The 19,780-nt window shown below is 45.3% G+C and overlaps 1 protein-coding gene across 5 annotated transcripts in view; it reads right to left on the reverse strand.

Annotated features, from left to right (window-relative positions):
• Positions 1–19,780, reverse strand: part of Trio (trio Rho guanine nucleotide exchange factor) — a 285,845-nt gene that overhangs the window by 15,720 nt on the left and 250,345 nt on the right. For 4 of the 5 annotated variants that reach the window (XM_027400059.1, XM_027400058.1, XM_027400060.2 and 1 more), the window contains exons 38-48: positions 17,816–17,964; positions 16,091–16,157; positions 14,310–14,413; positions 10,893–10,962; positions 9,009–9,098; positions 8,120–8,212; positions 7,237–7,287; positions 6,974–7,051; positions 5,969–6,160; positions 3,276–3,453; positions 1,326–2,134 (exon numbers count right to left, since the gene is read on the reverse strand). In XM_027400059.1, coding sequence (XP_027255860.1) covers positions 1,326–2,134; positions 3,276–3,453; positions 5,969–6,160; positions 6,974–7,051; positions 7,237–7,287; positions 8,120–8,212; positions 9,009–9,098; positions 10,893–10,962; positions 14,310–14,413; positions 16,091–16,157; positions 17,816–17,964 — 1,881 coding nt within the window. The remainder of the gene's footprint in view (positions 1–1,325; positions 2,135–3,275; positions 3,454–5,968; positions 6,161–6,973; positions 7,052–7,236; positions 7,288–8,119; positions 8,213–9,008; positions 9,099–10,892; positions 10,963–14,309; positions 14,414–16,090; positions 16,158–17,815; positions 17,965–19,780) is intronic. The other variant, XM_027400062.2, reaches the window with a different exon arrangement.

A 19,780-nucleotide genomic window follows, 5' to 3' on the forward strand; every position in this document is an offset into this window, starting at 1 on the left:
CAGAATGGAAAGTCCATGGCAAGCACATGGGGAATATCCTCCAATGGACCCCTGCTTAACCATTTAGTGGGTAACTCAAGTGTAAATAAAAGCATCAAGACCCATTTCTTAATTTCTTCCACAAATAAAGATGAAGGCGGAGTTAATCAGAATCCCTAATGAAAAAGAAGATAAGATCAGGAGTACAAATGAGGGATTAATAGAAGTCCAGAGGAAAGAGACATGCAAAAGCTAGATTTTATATATAAATATATATACAATGAGAGACACAGACCCTTTTAGGGAAATGTATTTAAAAATTTATAAAGCGATCAAACATACACTCGTTAGAACAGCTCTGTGCACTCACGCATGCCTTCATTAGAGTGTTACGGGCCAGGCCATCTGCCCTGGAGGAGACAGTTGGAGGACAGTGAGGAGGCCACAGAGTGGGAGGGAACCCAGCAGAGACACCCTTCGGCTTGAGAACACAATGCAAGTGACCACAGAAGGAGCTGGAGCCCCACGGCAGAGGCACTTGAGTTGCCCCTGGCATCCTCGCTGGAGGCATGAGGCCCAGACATCTCTGGAGAAGCTGAGTGTCCAGGTGCCTGGGCCAGTGTCTCTCCAGGAGACTTAGGGTGGAGGAAACTTTCCCACTGGGTAGATTCCTGCCCCCTTATGCTATTTTATTTTGCTTTGAGTTGCTGTTGGTTGTTTTCTTGAGGAAATCATTTTTGTTTTTTGCTTTTCCATCAGATGACTCAAAAAAAAAAAAAGCTGCAAAGATAACTTAAGGCATAAAAGAGCAAAACTAAGCGATGAGCAAAAAGCTTAAAAGTGTACACATTTCATCGTAAGTAATAGAGAACAGAAAAAAAAAAAGACCCCTCCCAAAAACAAAAAAGAAAGAAAGAAAAGAAAAAAGAAGTACGAGGAAGGCAGGGCCTAAAAAGCAAGTTCCAAGATGCTTTGCTGATCAGAAACTGAAGAGACTTAAAGAGGCTGTGTGGAGGAAGTTAATGATGCGCTTTCTCTTAAGGAGACAGGAATAAAGCGAGAAGCAAGTTAGTAGAGAGGAGAGCAGGTGCTGTCCGTGGTCCCACAGGGGGTTAGAGGTGGCTGCATTCACTTGGTGGCTGGGTGCCAGTGCAATGCCACGGGGCACAGACTCGAGCGCACACACAGAGGCCACAGACGTGTCTACGTAGACAACGCACAGAAGAACTGAAGAAGGCGATTACTGCTGCACAGTGCTGAAGAGCCGGAGTTAGTACGGAGGTTTAGAAGAGCTGGCGGGACAGAGGCGGTGGGGTGGATGGGCGCAGGCTCCCTGGCGCTCTTACCCCATTGCTCTGAGTGGACTGCACGGACTGCTCGCTGGCCGAGGAGCACGTGCTCATGCGGTCTGTGTCCTTGCTGGGGGCTGCATGGCGGTGCGTCTGCCGCTGGAGGGAGTCACTGTCCCCCGGGAAGGTGAAGGAGCTTGGCCGGCTGGCAGGGGAAGCAGGAATGGAGCTCCAGAAGGAGCCCCCCTTCTGCAGGGGGCTGCTGGGAGGAAAGGCCTCCTTGCCAAAAGGAGAAGGGAACGTGGTGGAGAGAGGAGAGTTCAGCGGCGAGATGGCCCCCGGCCTAGTCTTGCCCAGAGGCAACGGGCCCAGGTTCCCCCGGACATCCTTGGTGTTTCCGTCTTGGCTTGTACCAGAAGCATTCCCAGGGGCTTTTCTGGGGCTCTCCATCACCTTCATCTTGGGGATGGGCTCTGTTTCTCGTTCAAGACCTTCGGAGTCTCCACTCTGGGGGAGCCTGCTGGGCTGGCCAAGGCTGGCCTCAAGGGCTAGGCTGCTGCTGGGGGGAGGCAGTGAGGGGCTGGGAGCAGACATACCTGACATCTTGTCTGCCTCTGCCTGGCTTGAGGCTGCAGAGGAGACCAGCATGGGGGGGTGGTGTCTGACAGGCTGTGGGATCCTGGAGGGCCTGCTCCTGCTCGAGCTGGGGCCGCTGCTGCAGCTGCTGGGGCCACTGCCGTGGCTGCTGCTGCCGCCACTGGAGGCCCCGCTGCCACCGCTGCCCCCGCCCCCGCCGCTGCTGCCCCCGCTGCCACTGCCGCCGCCCCCGCTATGGTTCCTCTGGTACTCGATGGGTGATGTCAAGGCTGTAACCAAACAATGTAAAAGGACAAAAGTCAGTCGGGGTAACCAAGTAAATCCTAACTGCAAAGTATAGGAAAAAAAATAAGTCACACATAATTAGAAGGAAATAGCAAGCTTGAGAGTCAGTGAGTTAATTCAGGCAAGCGCTTGTGGTCACACAAGCCCATTCTGACCAAAGGGGTCAATGTTAATTGGTAAGCCAGTGAGCTTGACAGCAGCCTGGGGCAAAGGACACCAGGCCAACAGTGTCACCCATTGAGTGTGTCTGTCCCTGACTTTGGAATGTCCTGCAGAGGGCTCTCTGCAGACAGGAGCATGTCAACATCTCCTTGGACTGGACTTAGGCACAGAATGTGGCTAAGCAGAAACAGTCACAATCAGGACTGATTCAATAAGCAGCTAGCTTCCAACTATATTCTTCAACTCTCCGTTATCCCCTAAGCTAAAATGAGAGGGGAAGCTGGCAGTCATAGGGCCTACTGCAGATAGGAGGGGCAGGCAGGCAGATGGAGGCTAACAGCTATGGGCATCTCTAGAATCATAGGGGTTATAGACACTGGGAGATAAGTCTTCGTCTATCTACAGGTAGGGTCTGGCTATGTAGTGCAGGTTGGCCTTGAATTTGCAATGTGCTTGCTTTGGCATTCTTGAGTGCTAAAGTTACAGGAATGCAGTATCACATGCGCCTATGGCTTGCTTTGCAATGCACTTGGCCAGTGTCTCTAGCATCTTTGATCAGTTTCACATTGTTAGGACCACCTCAAACTTTCTTTTCTTAGGACGAAGCTGTAGTGTAGACTATACGCACAGCAGAAGGTAACAATACGCTCCGAGAAGCACACACTGGAAGCTGAGTGGCTGCTCCAAGTCCTGATATAATATGTGTAATATAATAATACGTAGTCTATGCACAGCAGGATGTAACAATACATTCTTAGACACATACACTGAAAACTGAGTGGCTGCTCCAAATTCTGACAGCCACCAAAAACATGTGGCATTCCACACAATTTATCAGCCCACTAATCTGCAAGAGATATGGTGAACAAAATAAGTTCTGTTGCTTTAACATGTAATGAGTGTGGAGAAGCAGAAACCTGTACATTAGAGAAAGAAGACACAGCCAGTAAGGGGATACATCACCATTTAAAAAGTTGCGCTGGTTTTCTAAGATTTGGTTGATTTCATGGATCCACGTTTGCCGGACACTTGGACTAGATGAATGCAAAATGAAGGTCTCCACCATGTCACCTGTCCTTGATGTCAGAGCAAATTTACAGGGATCATTTTCCACATTTTCTTCCAGGCAAAGGCAACTCACCTTTAAAACAATGAATCATTACACAACAGTTAAGACGTGGGAGCATCCTGGACATTTACCAACTGAAGGATGGCTAACAAAACATATGCCTGCTGTGGAGTGTCATCCAGCCTTCATATGAGAGGATACTCTGATAGACACTGCAACATGGTCAAACTTTCAAACACCGTCAACTTCAGTAAGCCACACACACAAGGATAAATATTTAAGACTCTACACACATAATCTCCTGGAAGTCGTCACACTCTCAGAGACAGAAAGAGGCAGGGAAGTTGACAAGGGTTACTGGGAGGGGACAATGGGGATGTCAAGTTTAATGGGTGGAGAGTTTTAACTTTTGCAAAATGAAAAGAGTGTCTGGGGTCTGAGCAGTACCACAGCATAAATGTACTTAATATCACCAAGCTGTTGCCCGAAAAACAGTTAAAATGGTAAATACTATGTTATATATGTTTTACCACAAACTTAAGTCTGAAGGGAATTTCATCCTATGCCAACAAGGCGACAACCACTTTTTAGTTGAATGTCTCTTAGCTGAACAGCTTCAGGAACCATTTAGGAATCAAACATTCCTAAACCAAATATCTAAGCCCGCAGTGTGGTGAAATTTAAAACCAATAAAACATTGTAAGGGCCTTGTGTGATGGTCTGCAGTGAAGACGTGGGCTCATGCAAACCACGTAGTAAAAGGGATCTCAGGCGACACGGATACAGTGAAGACGACACACAAATGCACTGTGTTTAGAAGTGGGTCCCATCCCGGGGGCTACTGAGATGGCTCCATGGGTAAAGGACTTTGCTGTATAAACCTGATAAGATGACTTCATCCCCGGAGTCCACACAAATGTAAAAGGAGAGAACCAACTCCACAGAGCTTGTGTCTGGCCTCCACAAGTGCAATGTGGCACATGTGCCCAACTACACACGCATAAACCCCCCAAAAAAGAATTGGCACCATTGCTAAGTTGCCATTCTGTATATAATAAATATTCTAAAACTGAAAAAAAAAATAGCCTGAAATCAGAAAGATTTTTTTTTTCTGCAGCATTTCAGACAAGGTATCCAATATGCATCATGAGGCTGTGCAATGCCAGGTACAAGGCTATTATTAGGAGTTTAATGGCTTGACCAACAGCACAAACAATTAAGTAGCTTTGAGGGCTGGGGTTATTATCTGTTTGCAAAACTCCTCTGCACTCATCCTTTACTTCTCTAAAATAAAAACACATATTAAGGGGCCGGCAAGACAGCCCAGCAGGTAAAGATACTTGCCACCAGGCACAATTATCTGAGTTTGATCCCAGGGACCCACATGTTGGAAGAAAACTGACTCCCATACCTTGTCCTGACATGCACACACATAAAAATAAACAAATGTGCTAAAAAACACTAAAATTTCAAATATCAAAAAGGATATGCATGGGTATCTGATATTATGACTAAAATACAGAAACAACTTCACAGAAGCAAGATATACACAATATAATGAATGCATCAGTGGACCTTGTAAGGTGTTGGGGTGACTTTCTGCACAGACTTGGGGAAAGAATACATAGGGATTTTAAGGTGAGGGTAGGTGTCTGGGCATGGCTTCAGAGGGAATAAGCTGCACAGGGTGGCATGTGACCCAGAGGATTTGCATCTCAGTTTCAGGCCTCGGGAGCTCTTCTTTTGCTGCCTGGCTCTGAAGCCTTTGCGGGTCCTTGTGAACGAAGGATCATCTGGCCCAAAGCCTGTGCCCACAGAGCAGCCTGCCCGGGTTCAGGCACCAGAAACTGCAGTCTACAATAACCAAAGCAGCTTCATGGGAGAGAATGCCAGTCTCACCTGCACACTATGAAGCCTAGGGACTCAAAGGCCCAAGAGGTTCCCTGGCACCTCCGATGAAGATCCTGGTGTTAGTGTAGGAGGCTCTAATAGAGAGGGGCACATCTCTGTTCTGAACTCAAGCCTGAGCAGCTGCAGACATGGCAAGAACTTAGGGAAGGTGTATGCATGCATCGTCTAGGGACCACCCGCTGGGGCTTCAGGTTCCCCTCTGTCATTCATTCCATCATCTTGATTGGATTCCTTTACAGAGTTAGGATCATTTACAATTATTTTCTGTTTACTTTTCTTTGCCACCAGAGGGCAAGCTACCCCAGGGCAGAGAGGGTATGTGTCCCATCTCTGGAGGCCCATGCAGGAAGGGTGGAGGATGAGACACTGAGTTGGCTATGTCCTTTGGTTCCAGGCCAGTACCTTAAAGCTAGGGCTCTGGGTGTGAGTGAGTTTTACATGGTCTTGCAGAGGGCAACGCTGACCACTGCCCTCTGGCCATAGTCACACAGGCATTCAGGGCAGCAGGTCCAGAGCACGGAAAACAGAAAGAGGCAGTTTTAAAGGTTCACCAATGTACTCGAAGGTTTTGTGAATATTAAATGAAATAAGCATCGGGAAATGTCACCATAAGTAGAAAGTGTTATTAGCATGACAGGCAATGTACTGACACATGAAGCTCGCAGACAAGCGTTACCTTGATACTGTTCTTGAATAGGAATCCTGGCATGGAAAAGCCCTTTTTTTTATCAAGTGGTTCGCTGAATATGACGATCTGTTCAAAGAGGAAAACCCGCCTCTCTTTGCATCGAGGCAGAAGTCCTGCATCTTGGTCTGTGACCAAGAATGTGTCCTGCAAGAGCAGTTTACCCTGGGCAACTATTTTACCCTGAAAAAAAAGAGGGGAGGAGAAGAAGGGAGAACATTGCAGTCTCAGTGATCAATGGTCTGTTTTCTTTGGTTTCCTCCCACAGGATGACATGTCCTTCTAGGTGCTTACTCTTTCACTGTAATGTATTCTTAGCGCTGAGCAGAACAATTCTTTAGTTAAAAGTCTTGCCAACCCCGTGTAACCAATGGCTTCAGAATCAGAGTAAGAAAGGGCTTCTCTAGGTGTGGTTCTGACAAAAGGCAGCCATCCCTCTCCCCTAGGTGTGTTAGCAAAAGCCCTCTAGGTTCAGCCTGAGGAACACAGACCTGGGACATTAAACCCTAATGTTCCATAAAGCAGGTATCAAGAAACACAAAAGCATCTCATGGCTCCTTACTCAACCAGAATAGGGATTCTGGTCTTCATTCACTTTTTTTATATATATGTAAGAATCAGAGTGTGCAATCTGTACAAGTTGGGTAGACTCAAGAACTTAGTGGTCCTGAAGTCTCTCTTTCAGGGATGAGAGAAGGGCAGGAGCCTTCATCTCTAGCTCTCATGACTTTTGATGCTGAGAGAGGATGCAGATGCTGTCAGAGACAAAGAACAGCCCTGCTTGCTGGCCTCTACTCTAACAGCTTCAGGCAGAGGAAGGTTCCCCAAAGCAAACCAAAGGCACCAAAAAGAGGCTGAAAAGAAGTCAGTCATGTTGAAGGAGAGTGAGAAAGACAAAAACCCCCGAAACAGAAAGGCCAGCTTTCTACACATGCAGAGAAACAGTCCAGGATGAAAGAAAAGGGACAGGAGCCCTTCAAAGAACAACTGCATTACGTCAAATCCTTGTAGCCGCCCAACGTTCATCATGTCGTTACACCGCTTCGGTACTATGCACATGACTTCTACAGCTTTCTGCGGGTGGGGAGAAAGCAGAGTCAGAGTTCAAGCTCCTCTCAGTGCTAACCCTCTGCTGTACCTCCAATTTTAGTTTCTCTCCAGACAGGGCAGAGATCCCATCCCCCTGACATGACCTCTCCCCGGGACCAGTCCCCATGGTGGGAGGGGTTTTGCACGGGCACAGCAGGCCCACAAAATACCTCTAATTCTGTCGTATCCAGGCTAGCTTTTTTTGAGTACTTGAGGAAATCCTGTGAGGGAAGTGAAGAAGGAGATGTGGTGAGCGTGGTGGGCAGTGGCAGCTGGCCTCCTGACTGCCCTTCTGACAATAGGCCCTCAGCATATTCACTCTACATCCTCAGCCCCTCCTCTCATAACCATGGCACAAAGGCATCCCGAACGTGAAGCTATCCTTGGTTCCCACTCTATTCCCAGACCAGCTGTGGTCTCTCTTCACTCCCAGGCCCTAAGCTTCAGGTAACTTTACCTCTGGTGGAAATTAGTAACTTAAAGCAATTAATAGCTATTGCCAGGCCAACAGGAACAGATAGATGGTGACTCCGCGATTAGTTTTAGCAAGAATCCAAGAAGACAAGATGGAGAAATGACTCAGCAGTTAGGAGCACTGGCTGCTCTTGGAGAGGACCGACCCAGGTTTGATTCCCCACATCCATATGGTGGCTGACAACTGTTTGCTACTCTGGTTCCAGGGGTTCCCACACCTTCTGGTCTCCATGGATGCCAGGCACATATGTGGTACACAGGCATGCATATAGCTAAAATACTCATATACATAAAATACACATATATCTAAGGTTGAGAGAGCTAATGAAAAATCACTACCATTCCATGGCATATGGCAGAGACACAATTTGCGTGGACTGACCCTTTGATTCCTACTTGACAGGAATGAAATAGTGAAAGAACCGTATGAAGGAGTCCTCCTAATGCAAAGAATTACAAGGCAGGTCTTTGAGAAGGCAGGGAGACCCTTCTCCCATACCTGTGGAGGTTCGGAGGGTGAAGGAAGTCCCACCCCTGTGGCAGAGTGACTGTGAGCCTGCTCTTGCCCCTTCGCCTCACCTTCAGGAGCAGCTGGTACTTCATGATTCTCTGCACAGGTTTGATCAACAGATCCGTGAGCTGCAGTCTGTGGCCAAGGCGCTGCTTTAAGTCCTGGGGATTTTAAGAGAAAAACAAAACAAACCACATCGAGTGCTGTTTGTTAAAAGGCAACAATTTTATTTCTTATAATTAACCACAACACCCCAATTGATAAGGGAACGAAATAAATAAATAAATAAAATAAAAAAGGCAACAAGAGTGTCCTATCCCTCAGGATGTAAACATTTGGTTTGAATCTTCCTGGTGGGTTTTCAGAGATGTCTACTCATTTGAAAGCTTCATTCTGCCCTGCCCGCCCTAAGAGGAAAAGTATGTAACACAGGCTGGCCTATGTTAGCCTTTGGAGTCTTGGGATTATTAAGGCATTTTTTTTTCAGTTGTTTTCTTTATTCACATGAACACATATGTCATTTTTAGAAAAGAAGTCCAGATCTGAATGACTGAGTTTGAAATGAACTTTAAAATTAAAAAGACAAAAAACCATTTCTCCCCCAGGGCTGGAGCGATGGTTAAGAGTGCTGGCTATTATTTTGAGACAGAGTTTCATTAAGTTATCCAGGGTGAAGTTTATCTTGCTATGTAGCCCAAGTTGAGCCTTAAACCTGGGATCTTTGCACCCCATAGCAGGCATCCTGGGGATGAGCCACAAATTGCTCAAACCCTTCATTCAGTGGCCTTCTGAATGGTAGGCTCTGAGTCCACACTCTTTTATGATTTAGAGACTATAAAGCAAGCCTCAGGACACAAATCTCTCAGGCCAGCTCCATGAGGGAGTGACACTTAAACTTCTTGTAATCACAACGTAGTCTCAGCCTCAGAAACCAGCTGTTCCTATGCTGAGTCTTACCTCAAAAAAGGTATCAATGTACTCGGAGACAATGTGCTCAGACTTTGGCTTGTTTTGACAATAGACTATGTACATGTGCAACCTCCTCTCCTAGGAGTAAAAAGGCAAACAGATGGTTAGATCACTGAGAGTTCAGGCAGACCGTCAGTGCACGCAGGAGCACACCATTTCAGAGCAAAGTTGTCGATGTTAGCAGCTCACTCTGGCTATGGTCTCTGAACAGCCCTCCGCTCTCATTCCTGGTACAGACCTGATCCTTACTGTACCGTACCAGCAAATCCACTGGCAGCATGAGAACACACTTCCATTACTCCCAGGCTGCCAGCAGTCCTGGTGACTGTTTTGTGATTATTAAGTTTCTAATCTCAAATCCCACAGGAGGGAAAGTAGGGACAACGTGCCTCCTGCTAATTCAACGGCTTTTGAGGCTCGGTGTACAGACCCCTCAGGGGCCATGAGGCCTATTTGTGGTTCCCATAGGTCAAAAATCACTTTCAAAATACCACTACAATATCCTTGCCCTTTTTGTGGCGGTGACATCTGTACTGATGAACCTCGGGTCCATGGTGGGGGAAATCATTGGCATTACAGCCAATTGTTGTCACTATTGCAAATCTGCCGTGGAAAATGCCAGCTTCACTTCAGCATGCCACCGATGAAGTCATAAAAGCCAGTCATCTTATTAAAACTTCAACATGGCACACACATGCTTTCAGCATTGTTGTGTCAGGATAGAAGTCTGCTTAACTCTCCCTCTTGCTCAGCCATTGCCTTAAGGAAAAGCACTTGTGACTGATGTGAGTTCAACGACTGCTTTTGTTATGAACCACCAATTGAACCTGACAGAATGATGGGCATGCACTGTGATTATTTTTACTCTGCAATCTGGTAGACATTTTCTTGAGCACTGATGAAGTAAGCTTGTCATCTCAAGGCAAGACACAGCTGGCAGTGTGGACAAATAATGAAAATCCCATAGTCAAGAGGGAAAAAATAAAAGAATTCTGGAAAACATGTGCCTTAGCTTGAGGAGACTCTCCTGCAGTACCAGTGATGATGCTAAAAGTCTGATTTGGGATAATGTGCGATGAACCACATACCAACACCTGGAAGAACCTGCCACACCAGCTAGCTTCCAACTGTCTCATTCATGATTCTCAAGACTATACGGAGCAAAAGGTTCTGAAGGCAAGTCGGCCACACAGACAATAAACAGCAAGGGAAAGGACCACACACAGTCTTCTCAGAGCCTGTGTTGTAGAACTGGCCTTTAAGAACGTATCCTTTAACAAAGATAACTATCTACAAATACTTGAAAAGATATTTAAGGTATTCATCCATCTCTAGCCACTGTCTGTGTGAAGATGGACTTTTTTTCATGTACTGTAACAACAACAACAACAACCAAATTCTACAATGTATGGAGAGCAGAAGCAGATATGAAAATCTACCTTCTGTTAAGCTTGATATTAAAGTTAATGCAAAAATGCAAAGCCTTGTTATTCTAGAAAATACAGTGTTTTTTTTCCCTTAAAGCAATTAGCATACATATCTTTTATTTTAGATACACACATATATTAGGCCCACTACAGGTATGGGCAGATGCATAATTACCAAAGACTTGTTTCCTTTCAGACACCTGCAAGGTTACCGGGTCAAGCCTGTCTGGCTCTGGAGCCCTAGACCAGCCTGCATTGTTGCAACCCAAGTAGCCAGACAGGGAGCCGAGTGAGAAAGCAGTTAACTCAGAGGCAGACAAGCCACAGGGGATTAAAACTACACAAACTGACAGCATTCACTCTTACACATGTCAAGTGTTCTCATCTTCAAGACACTAAAGAGACCAATAACAGAACAGAATGTAAATACTGTCTCTGTACTCACATGCTTTACAAAAAGGGATCCTAGTTTCTCTGGGTCTTCAAGGCACTTCTCCAACTCTCCTAAAAAAAAGCTGGAGACAGAAGAATATCAGCACTTTTCCCAACTTGTCTTTTTAATTGTAGACTCAGCCTATGCAGAGGTGGACAACTTGGAAGACTACACTTTACATTTCACAAGTGTGAGCCAGGCAGAAAACACTCAGAACCAAGTGTAAAAAGACAGAGAAGAAACTTCCCCTCAACTCCTTCAGACAATATTTCTTGTTTCAGCTTCTTTCAAGGACGTGTGTACTAACATCTGGCCAGATGCAGAGTGAAAACAAATGTCCCAAAGCACTGGTCCTTTCCATTTCTGAAAGTTTGGTCTTCTTATTCATGAACTTGTGTGAGTCCATTCCATGATCATTCTTAGATCATTTTTTGAGCAAACTGGGCAACAGACATAAGCTGATTTCACCTGTGCCAGTTTTATGAAATTTTCTCAGGTAACACTGACATCAAGTTTAGTTAGAAATCATAGCCTTGTATGGGCCCAGAGGATAGTGACAGCACAGTTGTGCCCTGCTCTTCTCTAAGATGCGAGTCGCCTTACCACTTACATATGCTTGAAATTTTGAGTTGCATTGAGCTAGCTCACCTGCCCACATCTCCCTTTCTGAAGTGGATGCCCTACACTTGTGTTAAGCCCATAGTTTGGAGAATATATGCTGAGTTAGTATTTAAAGTTGCCCAATTGATTATCTATGGGTTCTAGTGAATTAGATGCTACCGAACTCATGCAAATGAAAAGCTTTTCGTGAATTCAAAGGTTTTGTGCTCCCTTCAGAGAGGTAAGAGCAGGATACAAATTACTGCTTGAAATGTCCTTCTGTAACACCTTTCTATACCTGTATGATATTTCACAGCTTAGAGGGCACAAACATATCTGATGGCTGGAGAATCGGAGCAGTCAGGCCTAATGACTAATAAGTGGGCCTATGTGGCCTTAGCTTTATATATCATTTTTAGTGTGTGTGATGTGCATTCACGGCTGTGTATGTGTGTATGGGGAGCAAGTGTTATGTTTGTGCACATGTGTGTGAAGCCCCAAAGCTGGTGGCTGGTGTGTCTATTTTGATGCTGCCCCACCTTGACTACTGAGGTAAGGTTTCTCATTTGAAGCCAGAGCTCATGGATTTGGCTAGTCTTGATGACTAGCTCACCCCTGGGATCCTGTGTCTACCTCCTGTGTCCCGGTATTATAGGAGGGTTTCTGTGCCCACCCAACTTGTACATGGTGCTGGGGATCCGAACTTGGTCCTCACACTTGTATAGCATGTACTTTACACACTGAGCCATCTCCTGACCTCCTGGGTCTTGGCTTTAATGAGGGCTGGGGTCTGCGGATGAGGAGAGCATGCTCCAGCAGGGGAGTGGCTGTGTTGATAAAGCAAGATAGCAGGAGGCCTGAACAGGTCATGGAGGCAGAGTACTGCAGCTGGAAAGCCACTACAGTATCAGTGGCCACAGTGTCAAGCAGCCCTAGACAATGAAGGGCTTTCAGATTATATTAACAGAGGGTCAGCTCCTATATACTGGCTCCCCATTGCCCTCTCCTGACTAGCATAGGTGTGAGGAAATTTTATTTTCCCGGGGCATCCTGTCTGCTTCTCCACTGACACTAAGTTGAGCGAGTGACAGTAACGTGGACTCAGCGGGCAGCTGCGGCTCTACTGAGAAACAGTGCCTCACTGTCTGCAGACGCTGCTGAGTGCTATGCAGATATTAACCCGGTCACTGGGTATGAAGAAGATGCTCCTGTATATGTGGTGTGGATGAAAAAAGGAGGCACAGAGAGGGTCACAGGCTCTGCTCTGAATGCTTGATGCCCAGCTGGGCTGTGCTATTTGAGAGGTCACAGAAAGCTTAGGAGCCAGGCCATAGCTGGAAGACCCTCCTCACCTCCTGTTGCTTTCTACTTCCTGTCAGAACGAGGCGAAGAATCTCCTAAACTACATGCTCCTGCGGTCACAGTGTCTTTCCTGAGTGTATGGGGACAAGTGATCATGGACTTGAAGCAGGGCAGAAGAACAGGGAAACCAAGGGGACAGATGGAGGGAAAAAGAGCTTTTCATTTCCTGGGGTCTGGTTTGTATTTCTTGCTGGCTCAGACACAGACTTTTAACATAACTAGCAAAACCGCATTGAGGGTTGCTTACATAGAGACGGCATTCACTTTCCCGAGAAGATCTCAAACAAGGCTAGCTGAGAGCTAGTGGCTGCTGGGGGTAGGGAGAGTTAATTTTCTGGGGGGTGCGGCCTCGCCTAGCTTTCCCATGCTCCAATGGATGTCTTCCACCCACACACATATGGGCAGCATTAACTGGACCTGGTAAGCTATAAAAAGGGGGAGAGAAACGAGAGGATATGGAGTTGGGAGGGGGATGTGTGGGGGCTGTCTAAGAGAAGTTACAGGGATGGGGATGGATATGATCGAGAGATTGTATACATGTATGGAATTCTCAAATACATGTATTATACATGTATAAATGAAGGAAGGTGAAAAAAATCAACCCAACAAATTTAACTGGGGTGTGAGGAAGAGCTAAGACCTATGTAAAAGCAAGTTTAACTTCCTCTGAAGGGCACCAGCACACCTTTCTATCTATACTTCATCTTAGCCCAGGGGCTGGGAAGGGCTCCTTCCTCATTTGTAAACCTGCGCGTTTCAGAGAAAAACCATACAGATGAGATGAGCCACATTCACAATAAAAAAATACACATCTTACTCTCCTTGTGATCTGTGTATATCAAGAATTTTGTCCACCCTCTGACTTGTTATCCCATCAGCACATCCTGAAATTGTTTGTGTGGTCTAAGTCAGGATCCCTGCTACACCGGATTAGGTTCCTGGAAGCGAAAACTTAGGTTTCATGACAGTCAGCCCTGAGCTGCATCTTCCACACTGTTGCCAGAGCAAACCCTCTGAAACTGTGAGTCAAAACAAGCCTTTATACCTAGTGTCACCATATCATGCCCAGAGCTCGTGGTGCCAAGCCATCTGAGAAAACCCTCTGAAAATATGAGCCAAAGCAATCTTTCCTTCCACAAAGTTGTTTGTGTTGGGTATTTTGGTTACAATGATAAAGAGCTAATTAGTTAAAAAAAAAAAAAAAAAGGAAGTAAATGGCACAGTTGTAGGGCATGACCCCAAGGAGATTGCTTCTGTTCAGGGACCTGGCATCTTGGCACAGATTAGCATGAAAGACACATGAATCTTTCCCATGCCATAAAATGCTACAATAGTACAGCACTTTGTCCTTAACTACAACTCTCTTCCATGAAGCTATGAAGGTTACAGAACTAAATGAATCTAAAAGTTTCCTTTAGCCGTGGCCAGGCCAGAGACAGCATCACACATGGCAGGTGTCTTACGTACTCTCTGTGCCAGTCGTAGATCTGATGGATGTTGCCAAACACGATCTTGTCTTTGCCCTTCATGTCATCGGGAACACCATCTTCTTTCATAAGTGCCATGTAGCCCTGCAAAGCAATGTTTGTAAGTGAGTGCACACACGACTGGATGCAGTATGTGACTGCATCACATACTGGATTAGCAGTCATGCTGCATGACATAGACACACGCCATCTTGTTTGAGAGCAAGCCAAAAACCTGCACGAAAGGTGTCCTTACCTACTGCTTCAAACATATTGCTATAGTCGCTGCTGTAACTGCCCCTCCTTGAACCATGTAACATTTGTAAATAAATGAAAATTCTCCCAAGGAACTTATTTAGCTGAAAAGATGTAAATGGTTCCATAAAGCAAGCAATCCTGTCAGCTACTAAACAGAGAGCTGTCAGTCAGAAGTCCTGCTGTTTTTAGGATATGTATCAGAAACAAAGGAACTGATCTCTGAGATTGTTACACAGCACATTAAAGAGGATTAAACAACATTCTTTCTATAAGTTGCGCATGAACACAGGCCGACTGACTATGTAGCTAATCTGTGCTTTGCACACTCTCTGTCCAGCTGAATATGGTGTGCACTGTGTGTAGCTTGGGTAGCTGAGACAGGAAGCATGTGTGTGAGGCCATTCTATGCTATACAGCAAGACCCTGTTTTGAAACACAACATAAAACTTCTATTCAATTCTAATTAGATGTAGTTTATTGCTACTGCTGACTGTAGAAAAACCAAGCATCCTAAATATTTATGCCAGGGGACTGCAGTGACGCTTATCACCATTGTTCTTCAGCAGTGTTGAGCATGGGACCCAGGCTGTGTGTGCACTAAGCAAAAGCCCTACTAATGAGCTAATACTACAGCATGGTAGCTGCTACTTCTAATGAGATGCGCAGTACCCAAAAGGTATGGTTCTGCATGAATCGGCAAAGCTGAAAGAAAAACAACATTTTGTCCTATAAAAATTCCTCCACTTTAGAGCTAGAGTTGGTGGCACAATCTGTAAAACCAGTAAACCAACACTTGGGAAGTATAGGCATGATGGTTATGAGTTCAAGACGAGCCTTAGCTAAATACTGAGGCAAGGTCTAAAAAAACAGATCCAGGTGTGGCTGCTCATATCTATTACAACACTCAGCAGGCTGAGGCAGGAAGACTGCCACAAGTTTGAGAACAACCTAGGCTACAGCATGAGTTCTAAGTTAGCTGCAGAACACAATATGAAAACCAACCAACCAACCAAACAGGCCTTTGGATGAATTGAGCTGATTGCATGCTCCTGCCTGTAACTCACTAGTCCAGACGGCAGAGGCTTGGCTGTAGCTACAAAGTGTTGAGCAAATGCTAGTGGTGGTACAGTTATTCTGGGAACAGCTATAAATAAATGCCCCGGTAGAGGCACAGGCCAGTGGCAGTAGTATTTGGATTCAGAATGGACTGAATCTGTGGCTTAGTCACACTGGCTTTTCAACCAATATTACTGTTGTTTTTGTGGTGACATCTACTCTTACAAAATAATTAAAGGTAAAATTTAAATATGAAAAAATTACAAAACTGCTGGCTATAATCTAAAAACCTAATTACACATAAAGTATACATCAGGATGTACTATTTAAAAAAATATTTACAATTGGATACAGTTTACTAAGATAACTAGCTACATTTTTAAGGCTTTTGAGACAGTATTGCCCTTCTGCCATCTAAAACAGTTCCTCTCTGATGATTCAGGCTATGAAGTTTCTCAAGATACATACCTCAACCACACAGCCAAGGTCTCGCACATAATCTCGCTCCGTTTCCACTAATTCTTGTAAAACATAGCTAGAAAAAGAAAATACAGACTCTGTTTTCTAATGAATAATCATGTACAGATTTTCGTTTGTGGGAATTGGTTCTTTTAGGACTGTACAATATATTAAGTTTATACAAGTGGGTCTGACAGGTTAAGTGAGTGACCCTGAGCACAGAGGTGCACACAAAGGCAATAACAATGGCACAAAATGAACATAACAAGATGCACAGACATGACTTCATTATGGAGGTATGACATTAGGGGCTGCAGGTTTTATTTATTTATTTTTTTATTGAGCCACTTTAGACTTCAGTGGACATACAGGAAACATTTTCCATTTCAGATATTTCAAATCTGTATACCACACTGAAGTGTATCTGTCTGTAACGACCAAGAGAATAATCCCTAGGCCAGCTTGTTGCCTCCAGATGTTATAGTAAGTCTCTATTGCATAAGTCACCATTCACTTGGGACACAGGACTTGGAAGATTTGAGCTGATCTGACTTGAGAGCCTCTACCCAAGGGCTAGACTCCACAGAACCAGACGGCGCTATGGAAGCTGCCAAAGGAAAGACACCACCAATAACCCTCCCAATGCTTACAGACAACAACAATGACACTCAACACGGCAAGGTATCTCTAGAGGCACAAGATGACACATGGTAACCAACAGCTGTTTAACTGGACTTAAGGAACCCACAGAAGGAAGGAGGTTATGGGTCTCAGGGTCTTACTGCCCCTTCCCTAATCCAGCATAACTCCTCACTGCATTCTAAACACTTGGTCTTGGGCCCACATTAAGTCTAACTCTCCCCTCATCAAAGGAGCTTGCTTCTCTTTGCAGCAGATGGAGACCATTACAGAAAGCCACAACTGGTGGAAACTCAGGGAACACTGATAGCCTTTGATAGTGCCCAGCTGCAACAGATGTGTCTCCAACACAGCCCCCATTTCTAATGCTCAGGGACACTACAGAAGAGGGGCAGCAAGGCTGTAAGAGCCAGAGGACAAGGACTGCCAAGCTGTGTCTCTTAGAAGCGTCAGGGAAGCTCTATTTTTTGATACCTCAACAACATGGCTATCTAGACAAGGGCTAAATGATAACACCAAGGGAGGGGGAGATTCACGGGGCCCCAGTCCTAGGCATAGATCTACAGGAAAGTAAGGAGAGCTGAGAAAGGGAAAACTAACCATCCCGAGGGATGAGTTGTCCCCTTCAGTTGGTTCACTAATATCAAGTGGTTGGCTCTGAAATCATACACACATAAGCTGGACTCAGCGGGATTGTATGTATGTATGTATGTATGTATGTATGTATGTATGTACACACACACACACACACACACACACACACACACACACACATATATATACACATACACACCCAAACATATACACACACATATATATGTACAGGCACATAAACATGTATACACATACACACATACATAAACATACATACACGTGCACACATAAACATATGTAGACATGTGGACACACATATACATACATACATAAACACACACATGCATACACACATATGCACAGGTACACACACACACACACACACACACACACACACACACACACACAGAGAGACATGCACACAAACACACACTCTGGCTAACTCAGAGGTGCTGCAGTGGGGAGGGGAGTGAGGACGGTGAGGATGTCCATGCTGCTTACTGCCTTCTCTTTAGAGAGCTGGATTTCCTTTCTTCCATCTCATCCATGGGTGAGGAGGATGACAGGAGGGAGTTGTCTGAGGGATTGAAGGAGGGGCTGCTACTGTCTCCCTGGTCCACAAGCAGCGAGCTGGGACGATCCTCCAGTGCCTGGAAGAAATTCAGGACTGATATATTAGGGTAAGAAAATCTAAGTCACAAGATACAAAAGATGTGACTGGAAAATTACAAAATTTCTAACAACAGATCAAGCTGCACTACTAAATAAATAAATAAATAAATAAATAAATCAGAGGGGCTGGAGAGATGCCCAGGGGTTTAGAGCATTTGCTGTTCCTGCAGAGGACTCAAGTTCTAGGCCCAGAATCCCCACACCAGCTCTAGACAACCTCTTTTGGCTTCTGCAGGTATTGCACACATATGGTGCACAAACACACAGGCAAAAAACAAAACAAAAAAAAACAAAAACAAAAAACAAACAAAAAATCCCCCAAAACAATAAAACACCCCCCACTCATGCACATAAATATTAAAGCAGCAAAACCAACAAGTCATGTAGAGTCAGAGGAGCTGGGTAAATAGGAAAATTAGAATCAAAATATTAATCAGTGTGTGTGTGTGTAACATTCTTCTCAGGTGTGACAGGAGATTGGGCATGTGCTTTGAACCCTGTAGAACCTCATGCAGAGTTTGAAGGTATTCAGAAAGATCTTTGAGCCAAGCACTGTTGATTAATGTGACATTGGTTACCGACTGGTGACCTTCTAATTGGTGTTTACCAATTCTTTCTTAAGCTGATTCACTGAGTGCCTAAGGGATTATGGCACTTTAAAAGGCCCCCAAGCTTCCAGCTCGATCCACAGAATGTGTTAGCTGCGAAATGGATGGATGTGGAGAAACAGAACAAAAGCGCAGGGGCACTTAGGCACTGCCTTAGTTTGCTACTAGTAAAGTGAAATTGCTAATGTGTCCTGCTTTCTTCCCTTAATGGGAACAGACTCTTCATCATCTGAGAGCTTGATGACACAGGTGTATATGTGCGACCTTGTGAAAGGGAGCCCACGGAGCTGTGAAATCACACCAACGATGGCTCTTATTTATGAAAATCAGGACAGCAAGTTAGTTAACAAATGGAGCCTGATCCAAAAATTGCACTCTGATAAATAAACAGCAGGTGACCTTTATTGGAAGTACATGTTCTTCCATGAGTGTCAGGGCTTGCGTCATGCTCCTGGATCAGGTGGGTGATAATAGGAAGCCAAGACTGGGGGTGAGGAGGACACTTTGCCCTCTGCTGTCTAGACAGCTGGGGCTCATCAGACAGAACTTTGTTCATTTGAATAACAAGAAAGAAGAGAAAAGAGAAAGACAGGAGAGGGCAAAGGACTGATCTCAGACTTCATCTGTGACCACAGAGACACACCCTCATAACTGTACCAGGTGCCTGGACCTGAAACAACTGAGTCTCAGGTGACTTCTGGCAGCCTGTCCTCAGGTGTGATCTACCTGAGATGGCACCAGAGAGGGTGAAGACATTGTGATGGTGACACAGGATCATATGCTTTTGTGACACTGTGGATGGTCACCCTGGCTGTGGTGTGACAAGGAAGGCCCCAGCACAAAGCTGTAGTGTGGAGACCTGAAGGATGCTGGATGCATCCCTTGTGAAATCCTTTTACTGCCCATGTTTTATGGGAAAGTCTTTGACAAACCCTTCTTTGAAATGCAATTGTGTGTGTGTGTGTGTGCACACGCGTGTGTGCGCGGGAATGGGGGGGTACTTCACAGAGCACCTCAGGATAGATTCTAAGGTCAGCCATGTAGGTAGCTGGCCAGCATACATATCCAGAAGTCTGGATACAGAGGCCCATATAAACAAACCACTGCAGCGCCGGGCGTTGGTAGCACATGCTTTTAATCCTAGCACTTGAAGGCAGAGGCAGGCAGATCTCTGTGAGTTTGAGGC

Source organism: Cricetulus griseus, chromosome 2 (assembly GCF_003668045.3).
Source record: "Cricetulus griseus strain 17A/GY chromosome 2, alternate assembly CriGri-PICRH-1.0, whole genome shotgun sequence".
NCBI classification, from domain to species: domain Eukaryota; kingdom Metazoa; phylum Chordata; class Mammalia; order Rodentia; family Cricetidae; genus Cricetulus; species Cricetulus griseus.